Here is a 25,512-nt window from a genome sequence, read left to right as displayed (position 1 = left end):
GAAACAGTCACAGCCTGCAAGTCTCTCTGCTACAAGGACTGTTATGTGTGGGAAGGTATTTTCCCAGGTGAATTCTTTCATCAGTTCCAAAACTTCCAATATGTTGGCATCATGCATGTGCTACCAAAGCAGCAAGTAGATTTGTAGTTTTTCCTTTTCATGTTTGCCTGGTTTGCCTCACCTTTTGAAAATCAATTCTGTTGTCCAGCTAATAGTGAAGTCATATTTTTGCCACTAATTTTATTGCTAATAATTCTTGATCCACCTTGCTGAACAGTAGTTTGTGTTTGGCTAAAACTGCATAGCCTATCCTAATGAGATTTAGATTTGATTGATGTACTGCTTTGCAGACAGTAAGACATACTGTTAACTAGACAGTACAGATGCAAGGCATATTGCCTCCAGACAGCTTTTGTTTTCATTTGTGCTTTTGGCGTCATTTAAAACACTTTTATTTCCCACTAGATATGTTGACTCCTCTTGATATGTTCTGTTTTTTTTTTTTTTTCCAGTAAGATAGATGAAACAGAGATAAAAGAGTAGACTTTTGTATCTTTTAAAGTCACAGCCCAAGAAAGGTCTGCTTGCCTGCACCAGAAAGGACAACCGCCACAGCCCAGATAAGACAGCAGTCTTTCAAACCTGTAGTAGTGTTTATCCTCTATCTAGAAATTACCAGCAGTTAGTATTTCCCTTAATATCTTTGTCATTGGGACTCCTGAGAGTTAGAGCCATGCTCATAAATGGCTAGCATGCTATTAAGCATTTTAGCAGAGATGCCAAGAGATATTTTTTTCCCCACTTCCTCTGAGCGCATACCTACTTGGCCCTTATATAGACAAGAGAGAGCTGCAAACTCTGCTCTGCAGGATGTGAGACCATATCCATCTCAATGGACTAAGAAGAGGCAGACAATGAATCTCCCAGTTGTAGGAACATTGGCATTACTGGAGAGAGTTGATCAATGGGCTGTGTAAGTACTTTGACCTGCCTGTCACAGTGACTCTGGGTGGCTGTTCAAGAAGAGATGAGCCATTGTGCAAGAGATGTTAAAAGATCAAGCCTGTCCAAGGTCTGAGGCTGGTTTATAGGGTGTGAGGAAAGCTTGTATGGGACAAAGAGCATCTTTCAGAACTGTGAACTAAACAGAAAGAAAAAAAGAAAGTGAAGCTCAGGGTATAAAATTTAATTATCAAAGTTTAGTAAATCTTTTTGCAGAAAATGAGGAATTATTTGGCAGCAGCATCAAGTACTGTAACTTAGATTGCATTTGAGTTGAATTTATCTTTGAAATCAATTAGCCAAGTTTCAGCATGTTTTTCTCTTATGAAATGACTGTTTTCTGCCTTTTTTCCTCCAATTTCCAGCTTGTTTGCATGAAAGTCTCAAGCTATGTAATATACCAAGACATCTGTAACTAAAAAGAGATCTCGGTGTTATTATAGTACTAGTTATAATATGACGTGTGAGTTTTAAAATATGTGCACTATGTGTCTGTATTCACTTGTGCATTTTGCTCACACATGAGATGTTGCGCAGCAGTTCTGTCAATGGGTTTGAGGTGGCTGCACTACCTACCAGTAGTAAATACACAGTGTACTTCTGATTATAGAAAATTGAAATGTTCAGGAACATCGCTTATTATGAATCTAATTTGTTCAGGTTAAAACAAACAATAGGACTTCAGACAATGACCTCAAATTGTTTTTCCAGACACACATCAAGACTTTAGGCACCATTATCTTGACCCTATCAGGTTTACAAAATAATGTTACGTCCCACTGGGACTCTCCTTTTCCAGTTGAATAAAGTTCTCGTTTCTGGCTCTAGAGGATGTGAGATAAAAAAATCTGTAAATCTATGATATTTTTATGTTTTAAAAAGAGAAAACCATGCTGCTGTGTTACTGGCTTATTAATGGATCTTGAGTATCTTGAAGTTTTTTATCTGTCTGTTTTAGAGAAAGTGAAAGTATTTGGGAATTGGGAATCTAAGAATTTTCTGGCAGGTTGCTTTAAAGTAAAAGGTCAACTCTGAGACTATTCATGGAGTCAAGACAGTCTAGAGAAATCTTGGGATTTCTCTGTTAAGCAGAGGCTAACTGGGACAGTCAAAAGTGCCCACAACATCTTTCAGATCAGATTTACTATTTATTATAGGCTTTAATTTCTGCATATGCAATATACATTTGTAGCGTAAGACAGGCTCGGCGGCGTGTACTATCTAGCATTATTGTAATTTACCTATCTATTGTCAGGACAAAATTTTGTGCTTCCCATGTATTTAGACCATATGGGTATTCCACATGGACGTCTACTGACCCACTATCCATCATTCTTCTGTAGACTGTTTTTTTTTTCTTTTTAATTCAAGACAGAATCTTTTATGTTTCTAGAGATAACTAAGAAAATCAAGTGAACACCTTGTTGGAACCAGCAAGCAGAACAGCTAAAATCAGCAGAACAGGGAGTTTCGTAGGGATTTTTCCAATTTTCTTTTCCAGGAAGTATGATAAACACAAATATGACAACTGGTGGCAATGGTGGAAATACTGAAATTAGCGCAAACAGTGAAGATGTTCAAGGTGCAGAAAGTATACATTCTACATCACTCTGGAGCTTCTTGTTGCACTTTATTAATCGATGAAGTGTTTCAGTTAGAGGTTCTAGAAGCAAAGCTCTGGGGTTTGGAAATGCAACTAAAGATAATCTGAGATTTTGAGAAAGGAGAATGCTGTTGTACAGAGGAAGCTAAATTAAGGAGGGGGGGTTACAGTGAGGGAAACATGGAAGCAAGATCAAGACAGACTTTTTTGTTAAAAAACAAAACCCACAAACATCTAAGGAAAAGCAGAAGCAGCATGTGAGGAGTTGCATGGAAGAAGGAAAAGTCAACCAGTAGGAAAGAACAGAGGAAGAAGTAGCAACATTCATCAGGAGCCAGAGCCTAAGAAAAAGAGTGATGATCAATCATGACATTGTGCAGACTGAAGAACTCAAAGAAACAATCAACAAATTATACCAGTATCAAGTCACAGTTCAGCATATGTTACTAAAGGAAGTAGGAATGGTTATTACATTGGATGATCTAGATGAAGGAAGGGTAGGCTGTCTTCCAGGAGCAAAGGTAGATACAAACTTACTGCTGTGAAGTTCTGATGCGAGTTTGAAAGTAGCCACTGATTATTGTTCATTTTGGAACAAATAATGAAATAAGATTTTCCATTGACATAAAAATAGCTATACTTAGCTGAGAAATAGGTGAAGATTCAGCATCTTTTTGATTAGAAGAAATAACATGGAATCACAAGCTGAACATCTAGTCTGCTCTCCTCAATACCAAGGCAGAATAAACTATAATTATTTGTAAATACACTTTGGGGGGGGGAATTGGGAATTTTAGGAGAAGGAATAAAATTATTTTCAAGGATGGTATCAGCACTGGGCGAATATTACAAGTCAGTCATGAATAACACTATGTTCTGAAGTGGGGTAGTGTGAGCAGAGTGTCAAAATTCACTTTAGGATCAAGTTTCCTAAGCTTATTGAAGAGAAACCTCTAGGAATTCTATTTTTCAAGCTTCGTCCTAAGCCTCGCTTTCTGAATTTTTGTGTATGCTGGGATATCTGAAGCTTAAAGGCACCAAAATCACCTTTTGCTGACATACTGTGGTACTTCAGTTCTTCATAGCTTCTGATGGCTTCTCTGGAGGCCACGAAAGAGTATTTACGTTTTCTGTATAGGTCCAGAACTCGACACAGGAGTCTGTCTTCTCTCTCTTAAGGGTTGGAGACTGGCAATGTTTAAAGGTAATGTGTAGCAGAAGCACCAGTGTTTCTAATGAATTACTTCTCTGAGTATCTCATTAGTGCATACTGCTTGTGTTCAGAGCTGAAACTTGGAGGGTGAAGAAGGAGTGTTTTCCCCCTTCATCAGATTAAGAGGAAGTTTCAAGTTCCCCTGTAGCGACAAGAGTGGCCCACTTGTTAGGGTCACCTGAGGCATCCGTAGCAGTCTGGGAGCCAAAGTCTGATCTTGGCTAGGGCCTTATCCACAGTATACTAAGATCAAGGAAGTGTTTCACACTGTAAACGTGTGTAACCTACTTGGGCTACTGGGGCTATGTGGTCTTCTCAGAAAACCAAGTTCAGGCTAATAATTTTCTTGGAACGTATTTGAACTTCTGCACTGTCGGCTGGCCGAAATAGATTTGCGTGAGTGCAAAGAGTATGTTGTGTAATTAGATTTGTTAATCTCTCATTTCTACAGGATGGGCCATTTCCAAAATATATTTTGTTGTCCATCTTGAAAATCTGCTGCAACGGATCATGTATCGAATATGCTGCGGGGGCCTGTGTTACTGATGTGATTTTTAGCATTCTAATGAAGTGAGCGTGCTGGGATTTAGTGAGAAATGTTAATAGTGCTGTTAAAAAGTACTGAGATTCATGAGCAGGCAAGCTTTTGGGGGAGTTCCTTTAACTATTGTTTTACCAAAAACAACCGTTCAGGTTTTTCTGTGTTACTCTGGATTCAGTCAGGATTAACTCTGAAGTCGTACTTAGGATTTACCTTAATATTATTCAGTGAAGAATTTGGGCTAATACTTCATTGTATTATTTTCTTTTTCTGCTACTTTCAGTAAAAAATTAATGAAATAAAAGGGGAGTTTGGAATATTAAAGTGGGTAATGCAATGTAAAGAATTCCAGGAGAAGCACAGTGGTTTTGATTCCCTCAGAAGCAAAGGAGTAGAAATGAAGGAAGCAGAGAGGAACCACGAACACCAAATGTGCTGGAGTTACATTTCTGTATATTATCTGTGATCAGCTTTGGAAGACTGGTTGTCTGTGAAGGAGACATGAAAATAAATTCAGCAGAGAGGTGTCTATGAGAAGTAGGTGACTATGAGAAGTGCTGATGTTTCCTTGTTTTTATTTTGCCATTCACATAACTCAATTGCTAGGTAAGACCAGCCCTCAGGATTTTATCAATGAAGCCAACCCCTACAAAGCTTAATGAGATCCCAGCAAGCTTAATAAGCTTTGAAATTCATCTGTCTTGAAGATTATACTCTGCAATTTCTCTCTTTTTTTTTTTTTTCTTTCTCCCGCTCTCAGTAATCTTCCCAATCAAAACATGAAAACAACTGTACATGTGTGGCCTCAGTGGTCATCTAGGAAATTGTCAGTGTTTGTTGTTACCATTTAAAAAAGTAGCCTTAAGTTTAATGTCGTACTTTATACTAAGAGGATCTCTAAGTGTACTGCAAAATACAGGATTCTGTGTTCTGTCTTCTTCCTATTGATTTTCTGTCCGTGTGTGTTATGAATTGCTGCACTGCCTACTGATACGGACCCACTTCTGACAGAGAATGCATTTCCCAATCATGCATAGCAATGCTATAGCACAGATAAGGTACTGTCCTTGATTTTCCTAACTGAAATTTCATGAGGAAATTAGGTCAACAGAATGTAATTACCTACACTGAAATCTCCTAAGGGCACTGGGTAGAGCTGTGCAAATGACTGATTATTTTAATTTGCTTACAGAAGCAAAAAAATCAGGGGCAAAAAATCAGTCTGAATAGAACAAGATGATTTCTTGTTCAATGTGAATCGAAACATGTTGTTGATTCTGAGCTGTTCTTCACAGCTCGTTCTAAGAATTACAATAACATTGATTTATTTTTTACTTTTTTTTAATTAAAAATAAGTGCACAAATTCAACATTACCATTAACTCCAACAGCTTCTGAAGAGGAAGTTCCAGGCTGATCAGAGTGAGCTCTCCAAGTTCGCTTCTCTTGGAACACAAAGTCCCTTTTGTACCCCTGTGGGTTTCTTAGAGCGCTCTTCCAGGAGGTGACTAATGCAGCTTCAGTTACTTCCTATCTAGAAAGGAGCTGATCCCTGCCTATTTTACTGCTTGGAGGGACAACCTGTCTTCCAGACTGGGAGCTGAACTGGGCTATTGTAGCTCTTCAGTTCTTCACAAAGGAACTGAAAATTTACTAGGCTTTATCCATAAAAAAAATAAACAAATAAAACTTTAGTTCTGGTTCCTTTTATAAAGGCATCATTAGAAGGTATTTTATCTATCAAAAGAAAACTCATTTTTTCACCGATACACAGCTTATTAAAAGCATGCAATCTAAAGGAGTTCTTGTGCCCAACACCAAGGTATGCAAGGTATTGCTAAATCCACACACCTGTATCTCCTCTGCAGAAAGCCAGGTGCTCCACTGGCTGGCCAGGCAACACTTGGCTGTAGGCTGGGTCGTAACAGGAGTTGGCATAAGGGACTATAAAGCCTCCTGATTTAAGCAGTTAATGGCAGCTTAACAGGGAATGCAGAATTACGATTATGGACTCAGGCATCTGAACTTTACCTTTTTTCTCTTTCTTACATGTTTAAGTCTGATTTTTGGATCTGGTTCTTGGCCTTTTCTCCTTAAGTCCCGTTGTATAAAATACAATCACAGCAATTCTCATCTTTGGTGTTACTGAGTGATTAAATGCATCAGAAAGTGGACTGCATATGTTTTCCTGTTGGAGTTGATAGCGATACAAAAGTTGGACTTGGCCAAGCATGTACTCTGTTCTTACACATAATTTTTGAAATATAACCCTGGCTGGAATTACAAATAACATCTCAAAAAAGCCCTGTAAAAATGAATTTAACAATGCGATCCACTTCACATACTTAGGAGACTCTCTGTAGTGTTGTTAAACTGTTGCTATAGAAATTACATTGTGGGATTTTAATGGAATTCTTGTATTTCACAAATATTCTTTCTAACTCTTGCAGAACCCAAAGATCTCATCAGATTTCCAGTGCTGTCTACAGAATATCCAAGAGAGATTCTAAACTTATTCTTCTCTTTCTGCAGGCTGCTTTTCTGGAGACAATGACCACTTTTTGGCAATTCATCAGCGAAAGAGTGGAAAACCTGTGTTTATTTATCACCATGTGCAGAGTGTGGAGAAAAGTCTGGATACGGACAGTTATAAGAATTCCAAACAAAATTTCCATGATTCTTCCCACACCAAAATAAGCAAGCTGCACCCTGCAATAATTGTTAAATCAACTTTCCCCAGACCTGCCTATGACCCATCCCTCAATCTGCTAGCTATGACTGGTCAAGATTTGGAAGTGGAAAATCTTCCTGTTCCTGCAACGAATGTGATTGTTGTGGTAAGTGCCTTTATTTTCTGAATTATGGAGTTGTTTTGTGTATATTTATAGATGTAGATTGTAATGTGGGGTATCTAAAGTTCATATTCCACTGCCTGGTTGATCGTCTAAATCTAAACAGTGACCACACATCTTGAAGCTTTTCACTTTAATAGAACTTGCATTCATATGGGCTCACCATGATCAATAAGCAATCTGACGAACCAGTGCAGAACATAGCCTCCCTGTAGGTACACTTACCTTTGCCTCAAATGCCTGTAATCCTCTTGTCTTGATTGGTATTTGCACTGCTTTTGCTGGATGGATTTTAAACTCGTTCTGCATAGGGCACAAGAGAATGTACTTTAGGGAACAGTTCAACAGAGACGGGGAGGTTTTAAAAGGCTGATGCGAAAGATTCATTCCCTTCTGTTTCTCTAGTGAATCCACCATTATGCTTATGTAGCTGTTTGAAAACAAGCCTGTTTCTTGCAAGGAATAAGAACTGCATTTTTGTTCGTGTAAGCTGTATGTGCCCCTTCTGGGAGATATGGTCTGGGACACCCCTCATTCAGTTACCTATGTGTGTGATCTTTCCCATTCTCAGAAAAGTGATAGCACTGCTGCAGAGGGCACGTCAGTGGATCCGTATACTGATGCCACCCTGTTGCATCCTCACCCTTCATGCCAGTGGCGCAACATACTGTTGGTAGAGCTGTCCTCTGAGGAGTGGACAGCACAATCTGCTTATGTTTGGCACTGCTGTGCCTCACCCTGGTGCACAGTAAGGCCTGCCTGATAATGGAGAAGAGCTTTGGGCTCATCCTTCTCCTTCCTGGAGGGAAGAACAACCATTCATAATGGCTCACCCACTCATTAGAGTGAACTAATAAAGATTAAACTGAAACAATGTGACTAATTACAATCAGCAGCTATTTGCCTAATTCTGTAAATTACTCTGTACAGAAGATGCTAGATTAAAAGAGAATGGCCTTTACAAACAAGGAAAGAAGATACAGTCTACAGCTCTGGGACATGTTAGGACACAGTGTTTCAGAATCACGAGTTCCTCATGCTGTTGGTACCTCTAGAGATCTGCCCTTATGAGTGCACCAAGTGCAATAAAGGCTAGTGGTACAGAAAAGGGTAATCAGGAAAAAAAAAAGGGTAGTAATTTTATTCATCTAACATTAAAGATTTAAAAGTTAGAAAATACTATCAGAGAACTAGGCTCAAAAAGTTGTGCTCTGGGCTTATTGCATCCCACATGAACAAGACCTCCTAATTTGAGATTAGAAGGCTGATACACTCAGTGGACTAGATTTGTTTGTATGTAAGTGTCCATATCAGAGTGAAATAAGGTACTGACAGCCTTGTTTCACTGGAGACATGCCACCTCTACTCAGATCAGGAGGAGGTGATGACAAGGAATCTGGATTCATCTATGCCCAAGCTAGCCTAAGCCAGCAGGACCAACTCTATAGTAAAGATAACTGCTCTCTTTTTAATACAGCAAGCATTATTTCACCTCCTGTGAAGACGAAACTTTTCTGGTAGTTCAAGGAACTCAGAATGTGCATGATCCCTCATTTTTTCATTAAATGACACTGTTACCTGTAGCATATTATTTTAGTAGAACTTTGCATACTTTTGGAGACCCGCAGTCCTCAAATTTCAATGGAAGAATCTTGCAAAATATTCTGGGGTTGCCCTGATTTTAGCTGACTGGCTCTGTGCCTGCATTAAAAGCTAAATGAGGCAGATTTTCAATTGGCGGTTGCATAAAAAAAGGTCTATTAAATCTACATTAAGTTCTCATTAAGTGACCTCGGTCTGAAGCTTTGCTACTGCATTTCTAGGATGGAGCTGCTGCTCTGAAGCCTTCTGTCCTGGCTGAGAACCATATGTGCTTTAAGGGGGGGGCATAACAGCACAAGCTAATCATGACATGAAAGCTGTTTGTTGCTCGGGATCTTCAGCTACGTCTGGGTGTGTTGAAGGGCAGTGTTTTTGGGTTGTTTTTAATGTCATCCTGTCAGAAAAAGCCTTTGGGGAAGCGTACGTTTGAAAGCCGAAGTGCTGAGAGTCAGACAGCTCACCAGACTAATCCCACAATAAGAAATTTGGAAGGTGTCTTCCTCCAAAGGGCAGCTGTCCCACAGCAGGGTGGTTGCTATAATCCAAGCACAACCCTGCTCCTTCCAGGTCTCTGCACTTCAACGTAATGTTTCTCCCTCTTGAAGGTCGCATTAAGTAGATGGTGATGTTAATGTCATTGCCAAGGGAGTCTGTGCTGTTTTGAATGCGTGTATATTGCTCCCTCTTCGTTTCAGACTAGCGCTTACTGCATGTTGGTGCTTTTTGGTTTTTATCATATAGGGCAAGCGGCAACATTTGTTGTTTTGCCCTGGCTGACCCTTTTTGTTCCAGCCTTTAGCATTGTTGTTGGTTGCTCAACTTGAAAGGGCAATTGCTAGTGTTAATGCTTCCTGTAATCCAGTTACATGACTAGTGCACGCTGTGATTTGGTACGAAAGCCAGCAACGGGGGTTGTTTTTTAAAATAAATCAATGCTGTTGTGGCTCTGCAGAGAGGAGGAAACTGAATTCAATCTAATTTCAGTGACTAGAGGTCCATTTTCTTCATGATTGAGGTGGAAAGGTAGGGTGAATGGATGCCTAATGTAGAACTCTTACAAGGTTACATTTTGTGCTAAGGACTACACCATCTGACAAGCAAAATGTTGCCAATGCACAGCAAAGTGCTATGAAGCCAAGAATTCTGCAGGTATTGTGTCAAAAAGTGATGTTTTGTGACTATCAATAAAGAACACATGTCAAGAAGTAATTTTACTGAACTTGGCGAAATTGTAGTGCTTGTTTGCCTAAAGAAGGAAGATGAGGGATTTATTTTCTGGCAGTGAGTTTTGTATAACTGAAGGCTCTCCATCACATTACCTAGCATTAAGTTCCTGGAGGGTTTTGGGTTTTTTTTTGTGGTGGTGTTTTTTTTTTTTTTGTGTGTGGGTTTTTGTTGGGTGTTTTTGTTTTTTTTTTATGGTGTGTGTTCAGTGCACATTGTTTGTTGAGGGAAGTGAGGACAATCCAGAGCGCTCAGAAGCATTTTGTCTGTTCTATAAATGCCTTAGTGCTTACCCATATGTTCTGTTTAGCTGTGTCTCTAAATGACGTGAGACCAACTCATCTGAAAATTGCTTGGTTAACATATGGAATTACGTAATTTTTTGTAATACTTGAGAGTTTTCCATTTGTATGGGTTTATTTTGGATCTCAGAAACCATACACTCATCCACCGTATTAGAGAGTAGTGAAATGAACAAGTTCTCCAAATGTTTATTTTTGTTTATTCCAAGTCTGAATGTGAGCACCACCAAGGTCAAGGCAGTACACGGAGAGCAGAAATAGTCTGTGGATAACCACTTACGATTAGTAATGTTGCTGTCTAACACACTTGCTGAAAAAACCAAACATACAAACATATGTATATATAGTTAGGACTGAACTTGAGAGAAAAGCAGAAGGTCTTGGAACAAAGGTTACGGCTCAGACTAGGTCTAAAGTATCACCTCATGGAGGTGCTAAAGCATTATCCTTTGTAATTTGATATAGTTAAGTCTGTCCAAAGTCTCTTTCAGGCACACAAGTGCGTTGTACTAAGATCGGACCAAGCTCCTCAGATGCTTTTTTCACTTGTATCCATTTCAGAAATGTAAAGGTAATAAACTTGCTCAATATATCAAGATTTTTCCTTTCACACCTCGCTACTACTGTACACCTTTTTACATGAATGTGAAAATCTGTCTCAATTTCTACTGCTTAGAAAGGTCACAGCACCGTACCATAGCCTAAAATTCAGCGCATCTTTTCAGTTTTATTTGGTTTACATGAGTGTTACTGAACTGAGTTGATTTAATTAGAGTTTCTCTCAGCTAATGTCAGTAGGACATGAGATTCACAGACAGCCACCCAGAGCTTCTCTCTGCCTTTTCCTTGGCATTTTGTGTAAGGCTGAATGCCTCAGAGCTCTAGCTCTGCGTTAACATTACATCTATTTTGTCACCAATGTTTGAATCATTTACCTTCACATACATTGTAGAACACAAGGAAGAGCTCCAGGTGCTAGTGCTTTGAGAGAAGATTCAGTGGAAGAGAAAAGCACACAAGTGTATGTATCTATAAGTAGATATCCACATATGAGCTAGGTATTCAAGCTTCAGTATAGGCAGTGTAAGTCTAGCCTGCTGGTAGTCTATTAAGCTATCTAGCACTTTTCTAAACAATTTCTGGATGATTAGACAGTTAATATAGGTCAGGACCATATCCAATAGTCAGGCTGGACGTGGTCATCCTGTTTTGAAGATTAGTACTGCCATTGGTTTTCTCACTGCCAGAGAACAGTACGAGACACATTTAATGTACCAGTAGAACATAGCCTTGATGTCTACTTCAGGGTGAGCTGAGTATCTCCCTAAGCCCAGATTACTGTAGTGGCAATATTTCTATTGATGATAGTGGGTGCTTATGCACCAACTGCATACTGACTACTTGCGTATTTATATATATTCATGTGTGCACAGTGACATGTACATTTAGTGCTGTCTTGATCTGGAGCTGATCCCAGCTTAAACAACACATTTTATATTGAAATAATGTAGGAATCCTTTCCAAATCTAGGCACAGTTCAAGTAGGTGGGCTGCTTCTGGGTGGCTTTGGGTAGCTGAAAACCACAAGGCGGTGAAACCACAGCAGAACTGCTTTTGCACTTCTGTGAAATTCATCCCACAAGTACTGCTATATCCTCTTGTCTAACTTTGTTCCTACTACATACTCAGAGAAGATGCCTCTCTTGTTTGCTTACTGACATGGCCTTACACATATAAGTTTATTCCTCCATCAGTTCCCCATTTTCTGATGCGTCATGTTTAATTACCGGTGTCAGGGCTCAGAACTCATCTACCTTATTTGATCCTATATTTTATTTCATTATTTCCACCACTTTTTTTCTGCTGGAAATGTCTGTTTTTCTAATTCTTTCTACTTCTGTGAAGCCATGACTTCCACATGGAATCTCCTCTCTAAGTTCCTCTAGTAACACACAAGATGTCCTACTTTCTCCTCCTTCATGTATCCACTCAAGACTTACTTTTGATGCAAGACTTGCTTATTCCTTTTAAAGATCAGCCAAGCAAAGGGAACCAGACTGCAAAATATCCCTTCTGAACATGAAAGTTGCCTCTACTGACTGGTTTTGTTGGAGTGCCATAAGAAGAACTGTATGAGGAGAGCTTGATAGAAAGGTAGGGGCAATTCAATCCTTCCAATCATTTTCAGTCCAAAAGAATATTTTCCCTAAAGGTACATTTTTGCGGAGACATTTAATATAGTTTTGTCTTCATAAAAATGGAACAATGTCTGTGGAATTTGCTTTTTACTTTTCTTTAAATGGAAAATACATGTTTCTTCTCACTGGTATTTTGGTAATATAAGATGCCCTCTTTTCAAGGCTAAGTCATAGAGCTTTACTCAACAAGAGGAGTAGGATACACAGAGCCCTCTGAGTCACGGCACCAAGCTGCATGTGGTCTTTCTGTATAACAGAAGGTAAATGGCCTTCTGAGAACCCTAAGAAAAGAAGATGCTCTGATAATGTTTTTTCACTAATAACCTGTTCCAGCTTTCTCCAGTTGTCCGCTCTACTGACTGACTGCTTTTCGATCTCTTACTACTCTTTTCTCTGATGTTGAATTCCTTGCCTGGATATAAGATAAAATCTCTTCCTTTTTTTCAGTTCTCTTTGTTAGGAACTCTTCTGTCTTTCAAATACTGTGGCAGCTTCTGCTGGCACAGTTAACTGGCCCAGTAAGGCCATGGTGAACAATCTGTAAAGTTATATTTAAATGTTTCTATCTCAGTCTGATAAAAATACATAGAAGTCTGTGAGAAATTTTGAGAGATGAGAGTGATCCATTAGACCAGAAATTTAGGAGACCACAGACCAGAAGCGATTCCTCTTTTGAGAGGAAGAGGAGAGGAATGGATAAGGCTGGGGATTTTCTTATGACAGAACAGGCAGGGTTTCTGAAGCAGGAGGTTTGTTGTTGCTCATGCACTGTCTGCCTTCCATCATGTGTTGTGTGATACGTTATACTACAGTTACTTAGTTTGGAAGGTATTCAAAATGGTAATTATATCTTCCTATTACACCCTGTACAGTAGTGTCCTAATTTTCCATGGGAGAGATGTAGATGTATGTATATGTAGTTCTATCTATAGCTAGATATATTTATACTGTATTGTAATAATAGAGGTGACAAAGGAGCTGCTTTTTGAATACTACATGAATACGGGGTCTCAGCTTTGACTGTGTCGGACTCCGACTCCAAAGGCCATTTATCTTCTGGTGCGCAGAAAGACCACGCACAGCTTGGTGCTGTGACTCAGAGGGCTCTCTGTATCCTATTCTTCTAGTTTAGCAAAAGTACCCTAAACTCGCTCCTGCTGTAGGCCTTGTGAAGAGGTGTTCAAAATACTTTTGAAAGTACGTGAAGCTACACAATGGGGCAATAATAAGGCAAAAAATGTGTTGTGAGTGAGGAGAACAAGTAGTTGGTAAAGTGGCAGGTCAAACAGTGCTGGCGCAAACAGCCAAGCTAACTGTATGTGAAATGCAACAAAAAGTCACATGTCACTTTTTGCCACTTAACATCTGTTATTGGCGGCCTAAGAGAGGGATTGGCACTGGGCCAGGTGGAGGAGGCATAAATAGAAAATCGTGTCTCTGCAATAACTTCTTAAAGGAACTTTCTGAGGAGTTAGATCTGGAAATCTGGGAAGGTATCTCCTATGTCCCTCTCCATTTCCAGGTCATGTGTGTGTTTGATGCTTGGAATAACAGAAGACAAGTGCCGTGCTGATAGACCGTGAAGTTTTAAGACCTTATTATAATTACGGTGCTGAATTGCTAACAAGCTCTAAATGTTAGTCACACATTACAACAGTGAGCAATATCAGTCAGTACCCTTAGTGTGATTGTTATAATCACTGTTGTGTCCCTTTACACTTTACATCATGACCCCTAACACCAGATCTTCACGATATTTGCCTTCTAGACTCAAGTCCGCTTTCTAATAAGAGATTGATGCTCACCATTATCTTAGTCCTTTCCTAATTATACTAGACACAATATATCTGCAGAAAGCTTTGCAGCTAGACCTTCTAGCCTGCAGCTCTGTCATTCTGGATTTTGTTTGCACAAAGAAATCTAGAGAATCTGCATTAGTTGGCCTCATTTGCTTTCTGCTTCCTTCTGTGCACTTCAGCAGGGATAATTGCATGCTGAGCCATTATCATGGTATTGTGTTTGCTGTCAGTCTTTGTGGAAAACAGGAAAGATTGCATTAGGTTGTAACATGCACTAAAACCTCCTTGAGGCACTTTTTTGTCATCTGACTTGGAAAATGTTAAAACAATGTTAGTGGAATATTCAGCAACCCAGTGCTTTAATTGATTACCTTACTGCTGGCAACTTTGGGGTTATTTTCTTTAACATTCAGTGTTAAAGAAACTCTAACAAAAGTTAACTAAAAAAAAAGTTAACTAAACCGTCACAAAAGCTAGTCATCTCTTTCACAAATTGCCCAAATCTTGGGTCACAAAGATTTCCTTTTCCTGCATTTTTTGGTGAAGGAAAAATGTTTCTTGAAGTCATTAAGTTTTCTTCATAAGTTCCATAGTTTAAATGAAAACTGTATTTCAGGAGCAGGCATGTTATATGTCTTTAAATTAAAACCTGAAGTTTCATTGACAGTTAGCATTGTGCAGTTCATCTGTAAGAACTTAAGTGTCAGCTGTTCCATACTTCTCTCAGCTATATGTTCCTATAACTGACCAGTCCCCTCTGTAAATTAGATACTTGTGTGTAGCAGAAAGGAATCTGCCTATGTTTTTCCTTTTTTCAAATTGCCAGGTTTTGTCCTCCTGGAAAATCTTTATTAATTGATAAATTATTATTAGGGAGGGGGGGGGGGAAACAGAGATTTTCCATTAAATTGGTTTGAACAGCCACAGTTGCAGCCATATCAAAGATCTTCACTTTCATGTAACCGTTTTAAATATATCTTGGAGGTGCAGGGGAACTCAAATGTAAGAGAAAGTCTGCGTACCCAAATGTGGGAGACCTGACTCAAAGCCTCGCTCTAAAGGAGGGAGAGGAGAAAACTCAAATTGAGTCTCTGATTTCACATGATCTAGTCACTGTGCTAAGGGGTACAGAGTACCACTTATACTGACAGATGAAGTTGGTTGTTTGAGCCAAAACACATTGTTTCAGCCAACTGAAAATTCAGAGGAGTTTTGATCTTTGGCTGATCCAAGACAAATTTCTAATATGTGTTTTGATTTGGTCTCCAAAATAGGGAAAAAAACCCACAAACAACCCCCCTGGCTGCCTCATTATTACTTATATGGCCCCATTTATTCCTCTGATAGAAATAGACTTCTGTGCCATTTCTGTGCCCTGCTGTGCTGAATTCCATAAGAAAAGACCCAGAGATTTATACAACCGTGGATTTTCCATCCCTGCTCTTTGTTTGGCTTCTTTATGACAATGATGAAACTGCACTTTGGGTGTTTGAGCATTCAGCTTTGGAGGTAGCCTTGCCCTCCTTCCCAGCTGGAACTGCACTGACTCCATTACCCTGAACAGTACAGACAGGCTTGTATTTCCGCAGGAGTTCAGGAGATAGATACCTATACCGCTATCAGTGCTCTCTTTTCCTTTTACAAATTAGCTGAAACCTATTACTGCCTAAATTTGACTAAAAAAAAGTTTCCTGGCATGCAGAGTTCCAGGTAGCATCACTGGAATCACACGTGCTTGATGTCCAAAATCATAAATGAACAAAATGGCCCTGCTGGGGTCGTGAGACCCACCAATAAACAAATCAGTGACTACTCCCCACAATAAATCTGTGCATTGTGTTGATAATGTTCAGGAATAAAGACTGAAGAAGAACTTTTTCTTTTTTATTTTTTTTAAATTCTTTTAGCACCCTCAGAGAGCTATCTTTGTGAAAACCCAAGTCCCCTACAATAACATTTAAAAGGCAGATAAAGGGCACTCAGATAAAAAGACAGCAAGACAGCATGTGTTTCCTTATCAGTCAATGTTTTGTTGGATCTGGAAATTCTGCCTCTGGAATAGTCCTTTTGGTTCTTCATTTCTGACATCATTCTTAGGAAAAATGACAGCTTCTGTAAAGTTCCTCAATAAATGGTTCATAATGTGTTCTTGTATGTAACCCCCTAAATATTAAGCCTTATAAAAATTGCTTTTGAAAAAGAAAAATAATATTTTTTCAATATCATTGCTACATTAATAGGTGATATTTTTAAAACACAGTGCCATTTTGAATCAGAGAAGCATTATTAGGGAGCAGATGATGATCGTTTGAACACACTTTGTAAAATGCTTCATAGATCAAGTAGTATTGCTCTTTGGCATCTCTTTTTCAAAAAATAATATTGAATTCTGAAATGAAATCCATAGGCTGGGATGATATTGGAGTTTGAAAGTGATCGCACAACCGTCAACTGAATGATATTTTTTCAGTCATCTCAGTATCGAAATGGCTTATGGAAAGGGAAATAACCTAGGGAGGTAAGCAGAGAGATATGAAGTCTTTGTTGGTGTTGCTAAGAGTATTCAAGTGATGTTTTGCTGTCCTTCCTTCGAAGGTCAGTCATGACTGACAATTTATAATGGAGCTAATTCTTATTTGGCTCTGCACCACAATAAACTGGTGGAAAATACTTTTAGTGATATAGTGCTTTGAATACAGTGTATGGTAGAAGTGTTGTGGATACACCTCAAGACTGCTAATATAGTACTGTTGAATAGTGTAGGGAAGTGGTTGACAGCATATGTTATATCTATGTTTATTCAAACATAAATTGAAACAGATTTACATTTAGCCTTTATTAGCTTTTGGAGAATAATAGTGGAATGTCTGCTTGGTACAGATTTGGCTGAGGATACGCATTCTCCTTGGGAATGGTCATTGTGTAATAAGCTATAGTATAGAAATCAATGACACTATAAATCAAGATTCTTACATTTACAATATGCTGAATTAAATTCTGCTTGATTTACTCAGTGCCATTGATTGAATTTAATTTTTTTTTTCCATTTTCCTGTTGGTATTTTTAGAATAAGAGGTTATCTTTTTGCTGGTACTAATTGTACTAGTAATCTTGTTTTCATTTTGAAAACACACTGAAAGAAATAAAGATCACTTCTGTTACAGTCCTGTGGTGTTCTGGCAACACTTACATCTTTCTGCACTGCTTAGCCAAATTGTTGCTGATATGCTTTCTTTATGCAACACATAATGTATTGTCTAATTAAGAACACAGCTCTGGAGGCTAACCTTTACAAATAGATATGATATTTCAATTTAATGTAATAAAAATTATTTCATGTTATAATACTTTAATTTCAGCTACTGTACCATATACTATAGTAGTGCAGTCTTTTGAGCTGCCAGGTCATTAAAACACAAAGGTTTTGGGCTAGTGGAACAATGTCCTTAAATACTGCACTCTCAGAGCCTTTGCATTCTTTAGATGAAGTAAAGCTAACAGTATAGAAATTATATTCCTTGTCTTAAGGTGATGATGAAAAATAAGCATGAAGCAGACATTGTCCCCAAAACCTCTCTCATAGGCTTTCTCTGGAATGGTGCTACAGGATGCTCTGCCTAATTAGCCACAGTAAAAGTGTATACAGGTAATAGAAATTAACTTGAAAATACTCCCTTTTTTCCACTCTTTTATCTTTAAACTATAGCCACACCAGTTTAAAGACTTCTTCCCTTTGTCTGTTGCCTACTGCGGCATACACTAAGTTTTAAGGGTTTCTAGATTGACCCTGGTAGAAATACACTGTTAAAGGATGGCTGGGGTGGGAGGAGGGAAGGTGATTATTAGCTGTAGGAACACCTCTCTGACATGCTCTATACATACTTCTGTGGTTGGGACAAGAGACTGTCGAGTAGAGTTGGAGAACAAGGATACCTAAACTGCAAATTTAGAAGATCACTCAGATCATGAATCATAGAATCATAGAATGGTTAGAGTTGGAAGGGACCTCAAAGGTCATCTAGTTCCAACCCCCCTGCCATGGGCAGAGAAATCCCCCACTACACCAGGTTGCCCAAAGCCTCATCCAACCTGGCCTTGAACACTTCCAGAGATGGGGCATCCACAACTTCTCTGGGCAATCTGTTCCAGTGCCTCACCGCCCTCAATGTAAAAAATTTCTTCCTTATATCTAATCGAAATCTCCCCTCTTTCAGTTTAAAGCCATTGCCCCTTGTCCTATCACTACACACCCTTGTGAAAAGTCCCTCTCCAGCTTTCCTGTAGGCCCCCTTTAAGTACTGGGAGACTACAATAAGATCACCCCAGAGCCTTCTCTTCTCCAGGCTAAACAGCCCCAACTCTCTCAGTGTGTCTTCATAGGAGAGGTGCTCCAGCCCTCAGATGATCTTCGTGGCCCTCCTCTGATCCCGCTCCAGTAGCTCCATGTCGTTCTTGTGCTGGGTACTCCAGAGCTGAACACAGTATTCCAGGTGGGGTCTCACGAGAGCAGAGTAGAGGGGCAGAATCACCTCCCTCGACCTGCTCGCCATGCTTCTTTGGATGCAGTCCAGGATACGGTTGGCTTTCTGGGCTGCCAGTGCACATTGGCAGCTCATGTTGAGCTTCTCATCCACCAGCACTCCCAAGTCCTTTTCCTCAGGGCTGCTCTCAATCCATTCTCCACCCAGCCTGTACTTGTGCTTGCATTGCCCTGACCCACGTGCAGGACTTTGCACTTGGCCTTGTTGAACTTCATGAGGTTCTCACAGGCCCACCTCTCCAGCCTGTCAAGGTCCCTCTGGATGGCATCCCTTCCCTCCAGCATGTCCATAACACCACACAACGTGGTGTCATCTGCAAACTTGCTGAGGGTGCACTCAATCCCACTGTCCATGCCTCCAACAAAGATGTTAAATAGCATTGGTCCCAGTACTGACCCCTGAGGAACACCACTCGTCACAGGCCTCCACGTGGACATTGAACCGTTGACCACAACTCTTTGAGTGCGACCATCCAGCCAATTCCTTATCCACCGAGTGGTCCATCCATCAAAACCATGTCCTTCCAGTTTAGAGACAAGGATGTCGTGTGGGACAGTATCAAATGCTTTGGATAAGTCCAGGTAGATGATGTCAGTTGCTCTTCCCCTATCCATCAATGCTGTAACCTCATCATAGAAGGCCACCAAATTAGTCAGGCAGGATTTGCCCTTAGTGAAGCCATGTTGGCTGTCACCAATCACCTCCTTGTTTTCTATGTGCCTTAGCATAGTTGCCAGGAGGATCTGCTCCATGATCTTGCCAGGCACAGAGGTGAGACTGACTGGCCTGTAGTTCCCTGGGCTTCTTTTTTCCCCTTTTTAAAGATGGGGGCTATGTTTCCCCTCTTCCAGTCATTGGGAACTTCACCAGATTGCCACGACTTCTGAAATATGATGGATAGTGGCTTAGCAACTTCATCTGCCAGTTCCCTCGGGACCCGCGGATGCACCTCGTCTGGTCTCATGGACTTGTCCACCTTCAGGTTCTTTAGATGGTCTCAAACCTGATCTTCTCCTACAGTGGGCGATTCTTCATTCTGCCAGTCCCTGCCTTTGCCTTCCATGACTTGGGCCATGCCGCTAGAGCTCTTGCCAGTGAAGACTGAGGCAAAGAAGTCATTGAGAACCTCAGCCTTCTCCATATCCCAGGTAGCCAGGTCCCCCATTTCCTCCCGGAGAGGGCCTACATTTTCCCTAGATCTCTTTTTATCACTGATATATCTATAGAAGCCTTTCTTGTTGCCCTTGATGTCCCTGGCCAGATTTAACTCTATCAGGGCTTTAGCTTTCCTAACCTGATATCTGGTTGCTCGGACAATTTCTCTGTATTCTTCCCAGGGTACCTGTCCTTGCTTCCACCCCCTATAGGCTTTCTTTTTGTGTCTGAGTTGATCCAGGAGCTCCTTGCTCATCCATGCAGGCCTCCTGGTGTTCCTTCCTGACTTTCTCTTTGTTGGGATGCACCGCTCCTGAGCTTGGAGGAGGTGATCCTTGAATATTAACCAGCTTGCTTGTGCCCCTCTTCCCTCCAGGGCCTCGTCCCATTGTACTCTGTTGATCAAGAAAATTATAAAAAAAAACAACAACAGACCCCTCTAGAAATAGGTAATAGGAAAATAATTAAATAGATAGATAATTTGAAATCCATAGACTAAATAAGAAATTTGATTGTAGCTTTAATTTTTAAATATGCTTCCTAAGAATCTGCCTGAAAATGGATGTAACCTTTAATGAAATAACTGTAATGTGAAGCTTTTGGTAAATGAATGAATTAGAAAACCATATGGATGCATTAAGTAGAATAATAAATGTACCATACACAAAAGTAGGACAACCATAAATCATTTATGATGTCCCTACTCATCAGTTCTTGGCTCTTTGAGTCTTAATTGAAAGCCAGGGTAGCTGGATATTAGAAAAACTAGATTTGTTAGTCAGATAACAGACAACTTTCATTAAAGCATTAATTAGTTTTAGAAGGCTAAGGGCCTGATACATTAAAAATACTTGCAGAGCAGTGCTACTTTAGTCATTTATTTTTTTTTTCTATTTTAATTACTGTCTTCCTCTGGTCAATGAAAGTTCTTAGTGTTCTACTTTAACTTGCTCAGCAAGCATGATGGGATACTATTGTGTTTATACAATCAAGTATTGTCTTGCTCTCAACAGTCCCAAATGCTTTAAATGGCTGCATGGTGCAGTAGGAAAAGTAAGATGGCTATTCTTACAGTAACCGTGAGTGACCTCATTTCCCTTTCAAAGGCAGAGATTTAGAAGACCTGTGTTAGGCAGTTTATTCTATGCACAGTCCTTCATGCCAGCAGAGACAAGAACACTGCAGAAAATACCTTTTTTTCTTTTTTTCTCTTCACTTTTCTTGTAATTAAAGATACTAATTTAAACTCTCTTTTTATCACCTTTTAATAGTTTCCTTCCTGGAATCTAATCTCATTAAGAAGGTGGCCAAAATAAACATTTTGCATCACTTTTATAAAATGAGAACACAACATACATGCTGAAATTAATGTGAGACTTAAGCTACAAGTTTACTCTGCCAAAGAGATACCTGTCTATGCCAAAATGATCAGAGTTGTTTTGATAAAATACTTCAGGAAAATTTTTAACAAATAACTGGATTTACGATATTGGTTCTAAAAATATAAAAGACTCAGTCTGACAATATTACTTGGCATGAATAGAACGTCTTTGTAGTGGTGAGAAATATGCTAAGAAAAAGTAGAGATAGGCAGCTTATTTTCAAGGATCATATTTATTTCTGTCCAGGTGTTAGGAGTGGGATGTTTTTCTGGTTAATTCTCCATTATTCAAAGTGAGGGACTAAGGGATGTTGTAGATAATAAAAAAAAACACTCTGATAATGTAATGTAACAATATAACGACATAACATAGTAAGACCATGATGTAGATGTACTGGGCACAGAGTTAGCTCACATCTATCTGGTGACAGAGGATAAGAAGACAGAGTTACTGAATGCCTTCTTTGCCTCAGTCTATACTGCTGGAGGCTATCCTGATGAGCCCTGGAACCCTGAGGCTCCTGAGGAAGTCAGGATAGAGGAGGAGTCTACCCTGGTTGATGAGGACTTGGTTAGGGACCAGTTAAGCAACCTGGCCATCCATAAATCCATGGGTCCTGACAGGATGCACCCGCGGGTGCTGAGGGAGCTGGCAGATGTCATTGCCAGACCACTCGCCATCATCTTTGCTAAATCGTGGCGAAGGGGGGAGGTGCCTGAGGACTGGAGGAGAGCAAATGTCACTCCGGTCTTCAAAAAGGGCAAGAAGGAAGACCCAGGTAACTATAGACCAGTCAGCCTCACCTCCATCCCTCGAAAGATAATGGAACAACTTATCCTTGGTGCTATCTCTAGGCATATCAAGGATAAGAGGGTCATTAGGGGCAGTCAACGTGGCTTCACTAAGGGGAAGTCGTGCGTGACAAACCTGATAGCCTTTTATGAGGACATCACCCAGTGGGTGGATGATGGTAGAGCAGTGGGTTTAGTCTGTCTTGGCTTCAGTAAAGCATTTGACACAGTCTCCCACGGCATCCTCACAGCTAAACTGAGGAAGTGTGGTCTGGATGATCAAGTAGTGAGGTGGATTGTGAACTGGCTGAAGGATAGAAGCCAGAGAGTAGTGGTCAATGGGACAGAGTCCAGTTGGAGGCCTGTATCCAGTGGAGTCCCTCAAGGGTCGGTACTGGGACCAGTATTGTTCAACATATTCATCAATGACTTGGACGAGGGAATAGAGTGCATGGTCAGCAAGTCTGCTGATGACACTAAACTGGGAGAAGTGGCTGACACACCTGAAGGCTGTGCTGCCATTCAGAGAGACCTGGACAGGCTGGAGAGTTGGGCGGGGAGAAATTTAATGAAATACAACAAGGGCAAGTGTAGAGTCTTGCATTTGGGTAAGAACAACCCCATGTACCAGTACAAGTTGGGGAGCAGCACAAGGGAAAGGGACCTGAGGGTCCTGGTGGACAGCAGGATGACCATGAGCCAGCAATGTGCCCTTGCGGCCAAGAAGGCCAATGGCATCCTGGGGTGTATTAGAAGGCGTGATGGTTTGATGTGGGGGTGGGAGGTTCTGGTGGCAGGAGCTGGCTGCTAGATCGCACTCCCATCCCCCTCGGAGTTTGAGCCAATTGGCGCCTCTGTGAATTGCCCTATTTAAGATGGGACAAAGGAACTGGAAAGGTGTGCCTTTGCTCAGGAGTGAGGAGAGGGGAGGGGGGCACTGCCCCTGGTGCCCGGCCGGGTGGCTGCCTGCACCAGGCCAGCACCACCCGCTGAGAATGGTGGCGGCGGAGCCGCTTGGAGAACTCGGGGAGTGCCCACTGGGCCGAGTTCACCCAGAGAGGACTGAGATCTGAGAGAAACAGCCACACAGACACCAGGTCAGTGAAGACAGAACAGGACGAGGTGTGCCGGAGCTGAGTTTCCTCTGCAACTGGTGGCGAGACGGCAGGTGGCCCCCCTGCAACCAGAACGGTCTTTGGTGGAGCAGAGACCCACTCGCAGCCTGTGGAGAACCCACGTCGAGAAGAGATGCCTGGGTCTGAGGACGGTGCGCATCTAGAGTCCGTGGGACGACCCACGTCGGTGGGAAGGTGTTTTGTTTAAAGGAGATGCCTGAGCCTGAGGACAGTCATGAAGCATGGGCACAGGTAGAGACGCATTTAGAGTCTGTGTGATGGCCCACGCGGGAGCGAGTGGCAACAACTCCCTAAGAATACGAGACTGTGGTAAAGCCCGCACTGGAGCAATCTGTTGGGGAAGGATTGCATCCTCCGGGTAGGACTCACGCCAGAGAAGTTTGTGGATTTTCCTTGTGAGTAGGGGTTCCACTGGAGCACGGGAAAATGGTGTAAGGACTCCTTCTCCTTTAAGAAAGGAGTGGCAGTAACAACATGGAATGAACTGACCTGCACTCCCCTATTCCCTGTCCCCCCACGCCACTGGGGGGAGGAGGTAGAGCCAGGAAGAAAAGGAAAGGGGGGTGGAGAGGTGTTGTTTTTAAGATCTGGCCTTGTTTTCTTTTTATCCTCTTAAGTAACTGGTTTTGCTTGTCTTTATTCTTTTAAGTAACTGTTAATAAATTGTTTTGCTTTAAAAAAGCTGAGTCGTTTTGCCCAGGACCATGGTTGGTGGGTACTCTCTCTCTTCTTGTCTTGACCCTCAGTTCTTTTATTATATTTTTCTCCTCTCCGCTTTACTGGGGAAGGAGTGAGAGAGCGGCTGTGTGGAGTTTAGTTGCCGGATCTGCCTAAAACCACGACAGAAGGGTTGTGGTTAGTAGGTGGAGAGAGGTTCTCCTCCCCCTCTACTCTGCCCTGGTGAGGCTGCATCTGGAATATTGTGTCCAGTTATGGGCCCCTCAGTTCAAGAAGGACAAGGAACTGCTTGAGAGAGTCCAGCGCAGGGCCACAAAGATGATTAAGGAAGTGGAGCATCTTCCTTATGAGGAAAGGCTGAGGGAGCTGGGTCTCTTTAGCTTGGAGGAGACTGAGGGGGGACCTCATTAATGTTTATAAATATGTAAAGGGTGACTGTCATGAGGATGGAACTCAGTGGTATCCAATGATAGGACAAGGGGAAATGGACATAAGCGGAAACATAGGAGGTTCCGCTTAAACTTGAGGAAGAACTTCTTCCCAGTAAGAGTAACAGAACACTGGAACAGGCTGCCCAGAGAGGTTGTGGAGTCTCCTTCTCTGGAGATGTTCAAAACCCGCCTGGATGCTTTCTTGTGTAATCTGATCTAGGTGGTCCTGCTCCAGCAGGGGGATTGGACTAGATGATCCTTTGAGGTCCCTTCCAATCCCTAACATTCAGTGTGATCTATCAGGGCTTGCTAGCCAAGGCCTGGCATCAATGCAGAGAGCTGACTATGTCTAACCAAATAGTCCCTCGGAGTCCCAGTGCTGGAGAATGTGTTGCAGAACATGAGGAGCATCAATGTCAGTGTTGAGTTACGGTATCCTCCTGACTCTGAACTACCACTGCTTAAGGGGAGCTTTGGTGTCTCCACATTCATGCACCATTAAGCTGAAATCCAAGGGCAACTTGTATTTCGAGGCCAGGGAATGTATTTCTAGGCCAGACTCAGATGTTCCCAGCTGTCCTTCCTACAGTCAAACCCTTCCTCTCGTTCTCATGTAATTGATCGTTCTTCTCCTGTAATGCTACCAGTTTGTTTGACTGGCCCGCCAGGTGTGTTCAGTGGTTGGCAATGCTTTCTCTTGGCCCACATCAAATTCACTTTTGCTTTCTACCATTATCTTTCAGTGGACTGTAAAACTGGCTTGGCTTACAGCTTTCCGAGGGCTAGCCAAAATTTCCTTGCGTGCTCTGTTTGACTCATGCGCTGCCATTTGACCAGTCCCCATCTGTTAAGAGCACAGCCCTGTAAATTCTTTTCATTAAAGAGACTTTCAATGAAGAATCCAGTGCTTTTGGCGTGCTGCATATTCATCTCTTTTGATCAGTCACTGAAGAAATTAAATAGTTCAGAAATACATAACTGCTGGTTGAAAGGACTGTTCAATCACTGTGGCCTCATTAATGCCTTGTGTGTTGCCAGTCCCAGTGATCTCAGCCTTTGCCAA

The 25,512-nt window shown here is 41.2% G+C and overlaps 1 protein-coding gene across 1 annotated transcript in view; it reads left to right on the top strand.

Moving 5' to 3' along the window:
• Positions 1-914: 914 nt before the first annotated feature.
• PTPRR (protein tyrosine phosphatase receptor type R) overlaps positions 915-25,512 on the top strand; it is a 153,306-nt gene continuing 128,708 nt past the window's right edge. Inside the window, exons 1-3 of the mRNA XM_086610723.1 lie at positions 915-973; positions 1,471-1,509; positions 6,883-7,195. Coding sequence (XP_086466849.1) covers positions 915-973; positions 1,471-1,509; positions 6,883-7,195 — 411 coding nt within the window. The remainder of the gene's footprint in view (positions 974-1,470; positions 1,510-6,882; positions 7,196-25,512) is intronic.

This window comes from Tauraco erythrolophus, chromosome 4 (assembly GCF_009769465.1).
Source record: "Tauraco erythrolophus isolate bTauEry1 chromosome 4, bTauEry1.pri, whole genome shotgun sequence".
Lineage (NCBI taxonomy): Eukaryota > Metazoa > Chordata > Aves > Musophagiformes > Musophagidae > Tauraco > Tauraco erythrolophus.
Note: the sequence above shows the minus strand (reverse complement) of the source record. Positions and strands in the feature narration are given on the sequence as shown.